This window comes from Gavialis gangeticus, unplaced genomic scaffold (genome assembly GCF_001723915.1).
Source record: "Gavialis gangeticus isolate Ggan-Ray unplaced genomic scaffold, GavGan_comp1, whole genome shotgun sequence".
NCBI classification, from domain to species: Eukaryota; Metazoa; Chordata; order Crocodylia; family Gavialidae; genus Gavialis; species Gavialis gangeticus.
The window spans coordinates 23352770-23361888 of NW_017729009.1; the positions used below are offsets into that span (position 1 = coordinate 23352770).

At 44.7% G+C, this 9119-nt stretch overlaps 1 protein-coding gene across 2 annotated transcripts in view; it reads left to right on the forward strand.

The window, feature by feature from the left end:
* Window positions 1–8563: 8563 nt before the first annotated feature.
* NFATC2 (nuclear factor of activated T-cells 2) overlaps window positions 8564–9119 on the forward strand; it is a 135544-nt gene continuing 134988 nt past the window's right edge. Inside the window, exon 1 of one of the 2 annotated variants that reach the window (XM_019510234.1) lies at window positions 8564–8972. Coding sequence is in view for 1 of the 2 variants with exons in the window: in XM_019510233.1 (XP_019365778.1) it covers window positions 8909–8972 (64 nt within the window). In the remaining variant the exon portion in view is untranslated. The remainder of the gene's footprint in view (window positions 8973–9119) is intronic. The other variant, XM_019510233.1, reaches the window with a different exon arrangement.

The window sequence follows — 9119 nt, forward strand, 5'->3', positions numbered from 1 at the left end:
GAAAGCCGACCTTACGATGACAGGCTGAGAGCCATGGGGCTCTTTAGCCTGGAAAAGCACAGGCTCAGGGGTGATCTGGTGGCCACCTATAAGTTTATCAGGGGTGACCATCAGGATCCGGGGGAATGTTTGTTCACCGGAGCGCCCCAAGGGATGACAAGGTCGAACAGTCATAAACTACTGCAAGACCATTTCAGGCTGGACATAAGGAAGAATTTCTTTACTGTCCAAGCCCCCAAGGTCTGGAACAGCCTGCCATCAGAGGTGGTTCAAGCACCTACATTGAACACCTTCAAGAGCAATTTGGATGCTTGTCTTCCTGAGATCCTATGACCCCAGCTGACTTCCTGCCCTTTGGGTGGGGGGCTGCACTCAATGATTTGAGGTGCCTTCCAGCCCTAATGTCTATGAAATCTATGAAACTTGCTAATATGACATTAGGCATTCATTCAGCACATGTACCCAAGTCAGCTTAGAGGGGGCAAGCTGTGTTAAGATAGCTCAAGCCTTTCTGAACCAGTTAGTCTCAAAGGGCACCTATGCACATGCCGGATGTATGCTCCGATGCATGCTAATTAGCATGCATCTGAGCAGACTGTTAATTGAGTCTGCTGGAGCATGCCAATCAGCATACCCCAGCAGCCTCCATATCAGGTGTATTTAGTCTCCCCGTGCTTCAAAATGGTAGCAGAGGTGCTTTAACTATAGCTTGTCGAACAAGCTTTAGTTAAAGCTCTCCCCTCCATGTAAAGACACTGTAAGGTGTCACCCTGCCCTGCCTTCTGCATATGTCAGCTTGTCACCTACACCACAATTCGTCGTGTGCCCATTGCATAACTTGGAGATTTGATGGCGTCCAGCCATTTGACAGCTATCATGAATTTTTTTCATAGACCAGTGACTCTCAACCAGGTACTGATTATGGTTCCCTGGTCCTCTGCTCGGCCATGGCCATTGACTTGAGCTGACTGCTCTAAATTAAACCAGATGACCATGTTTACTTTGGGACTAATCACTAGCTGGGGATAGCCAGAGTACCTAGTTTCTTCTTTCCTGTTTCTTTCTGTCCCTTGTGCTTGGGCTTCAGGGAAAGAGTTATATGAATCAGCTCTGTTTCTGCCACTCCTCCAAACCCAAGGAATCCCCAGCTGGGACTTGAGGAGGCAGACAGGGGCCAAAAATCTGGCCTTATGAATGCAATTGTTCATGCATTTTTCATACACTGTTGTACACCTAGTCAAGCTCTGGCCAGTGGCTACCATTAAAATGATTTAAACACTAAAAAAAAACAGTAGTTTACCAAGCAGTAAAGCATGGTTTATTTGGGTTTTGCCTCTCCAAATGTGATTAATGTCCATCCTAATTATTCCAACAGGGCAATTCCTCTAGTTGGCTGCCTCAGTTGTGAGCCATGGCTTACAGCAACATTTAAAACCACAGTTTTATAGTCTTTGAGACAAAATACCTTTGGCCAGAACCCAGCATCTTAATTCATAGTCTCATTCATGGCTCTTATTTTATTTAATTAGTTTTGCTCTTAAAAGAGATTTTAGTTCAATTTTATACTACATACATGTCTGCAAACTGAGCTGGAGCTGCTACAACAATCATCGATAGCAGTTTGCGACACACTGTCCATCTGAAGGGCTTAAGTGTCCCCTGAAAACAAGGTTTGATGTTTAGATTAAAAAAAACAGAAATCATTCAATGTAAACATCCTCTTTTGAGCAAGTTGACTGAATTGTACTGTACAAAACAAAGTTCAGATTTCAGCTCAATTTCATACAGATCCTATGCTGCAATCTTCAAGTACTTCCTTAGGCAAAACTCTTATGGACTTCAAATATATATACAAGGATGTAATGAAGTATTAATTTCTAACTAATTGTACTTTACAAAATTAACTTATCCCAGTGGAAATTTCATATACTCTCTGATCACAATTTTTACTCCATATTCCCCTGCCTTTTGTCCACATGGTCAGTTATATTTAGTCAAATGCATAACACTAGTCCTAGTCTACTGTGTTTTAAATCTGTAAACTAAACATCTTCTACTTGGATCTTTCAGAAATGTTGCCGCCTTTATCATGATTTTCATCAGTAGCACTGCTTCAGTCTACTCCGAGCCGACAGCCTCAGCTGTATGCCTGTGTTCTTCCTGCTGCTGTGCCTGACACGCTTTGGCAAGTCTTGTGAAGGTGACAGTTCCTCTTTATGTATAGTGTTCTTCTCCCTTGCAGCATCTGCTTTGGTCCGGTCCATCTCTAATTTCTCAATCTGGTTGAGTAATCTAATTCCGCTAGTGAAACATTGTTCCCCATGCCATCATTTCTAGAGGTTGGCACATCCTAGTTCTAAATGTCTCATATGAATGAGGAAGGAAGAATTTCATTCTTTCAAAAGATCCTATCCCAGCATCCTAGCAGGACTCCCATCAGATGTGCAAGGTGGTGATGTTGCTTGAGATTTGTCGGTGTAAGATAGAAATTCTGGTGTAATCAATGGCAACAAGCAGCAAGAATGCTTGTCCAAATACCTGCTATGTGTGTGTGCATACTTCATTACAACGGGGGGGTAGGTTGTAGCCGTGTTGGTCTAAGGACATAGGCAGACAAGGTTCTTTGGGTGAATCTGATATCTTTAAGTTTAAATATTTAAGTTGGTCTAATAAAAGATATCAGATTCACCCAAAGAACCTTGTCAGCCTACTTCATTATAACTATCAGGAATCTTGTGGGCGTTTTCAAAACATCTCCTTTCACAGATGAAGATTCTTAACCAGTGTATTAGCATAGTCTGATGTTTGGTACCATTCAAGACCCCGAGTTTCAGGCTGCATAATTTATTTTGGCCTTTGCTTGAAAACATGGTGCCAGATTTCCCAAAATCTGAAGTACAGTTGTGCGATTAGTTTTCATCCATTGCTGACCCCCTGCTTTCAAATCTGGTAATAGTATGCACCAATTAGCAGAGATTAAGTAGTCAAGATAACTATTGTATGTGCAGGCATGAGTCTGTTGTTAAAAATCCAGTCTGCCATGGTGTTTTTCCCCATATTAAGAACCTTAAAGACTTCTAGGATAATGATGCTGCAATAAATAACTTGACACACTGTAGATGGCATGTGTCATAGCTACTGAAACAGCTGTCGTCTCCAATGCTTCTGCAAGGTTGGTCTGAGTAAAGGCTGCAAGAATAGGCTCTATGGTTCTGATAAGATTTCATGCAAAAGTGTCATGTTTTTTCCAAAAGCCATTTAAAAAAATCTCCTAACTTTCCTTACTAATCTTATTTTATTTGTGGTTTTGTTTTTTTTAAACCTGTGCTTGGTGAAAAGAAAAAAACCCAGTTTTAATTAATTTTTTTTACAAGTTTTCTGAACCCTTTAACTGAAAGCCATATTTTTATCAGCACCTACTATTCAAACTGAAAGCAAATAGCTTCCAGTAACAGAAAATTTCAAACAAATGAGAATTTTCAAATTGGAGGAAAACCATTTTTTCATTTGGAAAAAATGTTCTAAGGGAAAACTTCAACCAGCACTAGCTTGAATCCTTCCATAAGCTCCATGTGGGTGGACTCCCTGAGCCAGGTGGAGCTTATTATAAGATCAGACACTTGGTTACAACTTAACTAAACTACTGAGTATATTTTTCAGGCAAGAACCCTGTCAGAAATAGAAAAAGTTGGTGCTATACTTTCTTGGAGTCCAAATGCTGTAGGAATGTTACAGAATGGAGAGAGATGAAAATTTGTATTGCCTAAGCAGGCCAAATTGCAGAGGTTGGATTGTTTGATCCTAACTGAATTTATTTGGGCCTGAAAGAGCTCAAAAGGGGCATAGGTGTAACTTAGCAAGGTTAATGCCTTAGCAACTTTCACTATCTGGCCTACGTTGCATGTGAGGGCTGATTCAGTGAGAACTTTATTTACTTTGGAAGGATGATGATCTTTTGTCAGAAAGACTCATTGTTGCTATGAGCCTGAAATACTTTTACAAATGGAAAATAGAAATGTCTCCATGAAGACTATTATGATAAACCCAGGGCAGCTGCCACAGTGGCCTGAGAACATATCCTCAGGAAGCCTTGATGCCTTGATCTTCTAGGGAGCATGAGAAAAAATTGGCATTTCATTTTTACTGTGAATGTAATGCTACAGATCTTTCTGGTTCCTACTGTGGACGGTTTCCTAATCAGCAGTTACGTAAATTTAACCCTGTTTACTCAACACTTTCCTTGTGGGGAGGTGGGAAGAACAGGATGATATAAAATTCCTTCCCCAGCAAATAACTGTAGGCAACACAATGATGATGCACTTGACTTCTCAGGGAACACCAGGGTGCCGCACAACAGACTATACAGTAGACCCCTCTGTTTACTCCAGACCCTGGAGATATTCCAGTGAAAACCCACGTCGTTGGTCTCCAGATCTACCTGAATACAGACCTAGTGGTCAAATCTAGCCTTCTGCATGCCTTCTCATGTCCGTTCCTACAGTCTTCCTTTGTGATGGGTTCTGCAGTCCTTGTGTGAAGTCCAGCTCTACGGGACGCACAGTCCCCTTGCCTGTCTCCAGGACCAGCAACCTCCTGTCCTGAGAGACCTCATTAGCCCCTCAGCTAGATATTCAGCTCAGAGAGGTGAGCATCACTCAGAGCCAAAATTGCATCACTGAAACTAAGTGTCTCTTCTATTGTACTCAAGTCTTTACTCAAGGTTTATCACTGTATCACCATAACCATGCTGTTCTGTAACTGTGCATGAAAAGAGCTGCAAAAAGTATAAAATGATACTCTTGATGCAAGAGCCCAATCCTCTGCAGCTCATCATCTCCAAAGTATCTTCATTACATCCCTCTGCCTCTTTCCCATCTCATTTCGAACCTTACCTGAAAACTTTTGCTGTCATGAGGTGAACTTTTCCTGGGCTCTGCCTTTACATTTCTCTCTCCCTCTACTTGTGTGAACACTCCAACAGGGTTTGAAGGTGCCATCTATTGTGCAAATGCATGCAACAGTGTTATGTGATCATGATTTGAGCCTATTCATTGAATTGCTGGGTGCCTTCCCACTGGCCTTTATCCCCTGAGACTGGTTAAAGGTTGTCATTAGGTGCGAGAGAAATCACCGAGGTCTTTCAGATATACAGTCTATTTGGAAAATGTCATTCTTTCAAACTCTCAACCCCAATGTTAATTAAGGAGCAAATTTTGCTGGAGATAATGAATCAGAATAATTAATGTGGCCCAGGCATAGACAGATCAGAGATTTTCAACAATATGTCCCATGAGTCAATGCTTCAGGTCCCTGCAAGGACCCCCTGTGTATCAGCTGTCACCTGAAATCACTTTCTGACACCTTGGCTTGGGTTTGCCACTCACAGGAAAGGAGAGGTGCCATGTTCTGCTGGGGAAACTGGCATGGCAGTGAAGGGAAAGTATTTCGACTTGGAGGTGGCCCTCACCGGAAGAGGGAATGTCCTCATGAAGGAGGAATAAATAGCTCTCTCCCTTCTAAAAATAAAATCCCTTAGTGATACCAAAGTAAGAAAGCAAAGGAAAGAGGGAGGTATTTGGCCTTCCTTTTGAAAAGGAAGCTAAAAATAACTCCCTCTCTATAAAAATATCTCGTTTCTAAGGAAAGTCTCTACCCCCACCTTGAGCTCCGTACAGTTATATAATATGTGAACTATCCCCCTTCCCTCCATGGTCACTCACAAATCTCTGGTAGCAGAAGCCAGATGGAGAAAGGTTCCATCAGGAAAGTTTAACTCAGCTGCGGAGCTGGAGCCAATGGAGGACACAATTCTCTCGCTGAACTCTCCAAAAGCCTTGGAAATCTTACAGTTGTGTCATATGTTGGTTTGGGGAATGCTAGCATTACAGAGGCAGCCGCCAGGCCTGTTTTTTTTTTTTTTTCTTCTTCTTCTTCTTTTTTTTATTTTTTGCACTGAGTTTAATTTGGGTAGCAGGATTCAGCATTTTTAAGTTGGAAAAACCTGGTGCAAGGAGATATTTTAGGAAAACTCTGTCATGTGAACTAGCCAGAGCGGATCAAACTGAGCTATTAAAAGAAACAAAGTGTATTTTTAACCGGTCCAGACTGGGGAAGCCAACCTGTGTGCCATAACCACTGAGCTGTGACTGCTCCCCCGATTATAGCACAGCGTGGGATGAGGCGAAGCTTTCCACTGGGGTAGCCCATTCTCCACTCACTCTGGGATACCCTTTGGCAAATCATTCCCTTCTGCCCTCATACACCCCAGCTGTTCCTTCCTCTCATCACATGCACTTGACTGCTCTCCTCTGATCACTGTCACCTCACCACCACCCAGCCCCTTCCATCACCCCCAACCCTGAGCCCCACTTTGATGAGCCTTCACACACTTTCCCCAACTCCTCAAGGTTTGATGAACATCTCGGAGAAACCCTACTACAAGCAAGGCTGTAATCAATCCTGCAGCACCAGGACCAGGGCTGAGGGATCAGCTGAAGGCAATTACTTGCCAGGTCTTTGGAGACAGAACATGGTTAATTGCTGCGTCACAGCAGTTAATGATCACCGAGTAAAAATCAAGGAGTCAGTACGCCAGTGTTCAATTCAGAGAGGCAACTGCTTTCTAGCCCTGAAATCACTTGCTGGAGAAGGAAGATAAACAGCCCCGTGGATTTTCATAAGAGTTGTCAGAAAAGTAGACTATAACCTAAGCTGAACAGATAAATGAACTGTTATACGGGGGCAAATACTGGTTGCTAGAGGTATTTCCATGTCCAACTGTCGAAGAAAGAGCAGATGCTAATGTTGTTGGAAGGCCCTGTGTCTGTATAATGCAGTATTTTGACATTGTCTTGCACTGTGGGGGTCAGAGAGGAGAGGGGCCCACAAGGAGTGCGGGCGCTGAGTCCCTTCCCCTTCAATCAGCTCTGAAAAGCAAGATGGATTTAGTGGCTCCTGCTGCAGCCACATTCAAGCTAAGATGACCACTTGCCCTGCACTGATGGTGAAACAAAATGAAAGAATTGGCCAGAACAAGAAGTTGAAGGTCTGCATTGGGGGAGACTCAACAGGAAATGGTTTTCCAGTCGAGATAAAGGTTGTAATCACCACCAACACCCTCAGCCGCAATATCCGCCCATCTGGACCCCACCTGTAGACCAGGGCGCTCCCGAGCCCCTCATTTGGCAAGAATGTCATGCACCTTCATTTAAGGGAGGCAACGTGGATCCCCAGCTGCTTGACAGCCCTGCTGACACTCATGCTCCCTGCTATGTGCTTCCAGGGTTCAATGGAAGTACGTTACATAACAGACTCTTGGAGCTGAGGAAGGGACAGGGTATTTCCGCCTCCTCACGTCCAAAAATGACAGAGGCTAGGAAAGTGAGTTTCCCTGGCCGGCCTGCAGTTGCTAGCCTGCAAGACAACAAACTAGAGAAGCAGAAAGTTTGATTGGGATACCTCCTTCGAGCTGATTTGGGGACTGAGAGAGTGAAAAATGGAAATGTCCTGCCGGTGCCAGCCAGCTAGCTCTCCGTGCAGGAGAAGTCCAAGTCCATCTGCAAAGTGACTCACTCGCTGTTGCTACCCAAGATCCTGTCTGAGCTCGACAACAATTTCAGCTGAAAATGTAAATTTCAAGGCTTGACTGGCTTGTAGGAGAGCGGTGGGGGGAGCCAGCAGGGTCCTCTTCATACTGCTGACCTCTTGATCTCTCCTGCAAACATGCCCCCGAGCCCTGGAAGACCCTAGAGAGGCTTCTTAACCCAGCAGTGAAAACCGTACATTGTAAAACACCGTGGGGGTCACGACATCCTTGCCTTTATTTTCCTGTTGTCTTTGCCTTTATTTTCCTGTTTATCCCTCGCACGTGTAAACACAGGCGTTGTCTTGGTTTCAGAAGCTTCCTTGGCTATTTCACCCTTGCCGAGCTCCACGTGGATCAATGGAAATCCAGGGGGCTGCTTTTTTTTATTTCGCTCTCTCTCTCTCTCTTCTAAATGGGTCTAAAAATAGAGACAGAGGCAGGCTTGTGAAATGACAGTCGACAAATTTATGGACTGCTTTTTTTCTTCTTGCTGCCTAAAGAATCAAGCGAGTGGTAAGAAGGAGCTGTCTCCTCTTGCCAGCAATGAGATGGGTATGAATAGGGCACTGGCCAAGTTCAGGGCTATAAATAAAAAAGATGGGGGGACTTGAGTTTTGCGAATGATTTATCCAAAGGGAAAAAAAGCAGGAGCAGCTCGCAGCGGTCCCCGCCAAGCGGAGGGGAAATGTGCACACAGGAGCCCTGCTGCCTCGCAGGGTTTTGCAGCGCCTGCAAGTTTTGTTTTAAAAACACACACTGGGATTTTTAACATCATCCATATTTCTTTCTCTCCCGCTCTCTAACTTTCTGCTCAACAATTAAGTGCTTGTGCTGCAGACTGAGAAAAGCCACAGAGCTGCCTTGGCCCAGAGCTGGGAGACGTCATGGATTCCTGAGTGTGAAGTTTGCAGGAAAGCCCTCAGTTTGGGAGATGGAGGCGATCCAGGGGTTTCCATGGCACTGGGATAAACAGGAGGAAACAGTGAGGGAATCCCGTTATTTTACAGCATTCAAAGACTATAAACACTCGGAGCAGGGAAGGAAGTGGCCTTTCCCTCTCTAGTAACCCACATCTCAGCGCCGAGAACTGCCTTCACTTCAGGAACACGCTCAGCCCCGGCCGGAGCCCTCTTTGCCCCTCCAGCCCCACGCGAGGCGGCCGCAGAAGGGGCTCCCTCTCCTCCAGCCCCAGCGCCTGAATATGGTTTAAAGGAGATTTTTCCTTTTTTTTTTCCTTTTTTTTTTTCCCCTTCCCCCCGGCCACCGCTTTATTTATTTTTTTTTATTTTTTTTTTTTATTTTTGTAATTATTTTTAAATCCTCATGCAGAGAGAAACTGCCTGCAGGCTGGTTCATTACCACCACATCATGAGGTCTATGGATCCAGGTAAGAGGCTTCTGCATCCTGTGCGTGCGCGTGTCCGTAGGTGGGCAGACGTCCGGTGCAGCGGCTTGCTCGGGGCCGGGTGGCTGCGCCCCGGCTGGGCTGGGGCGGGGTGCCGGAGGGGCCCTTCCTCTCGCGGCCCGAGCCCGA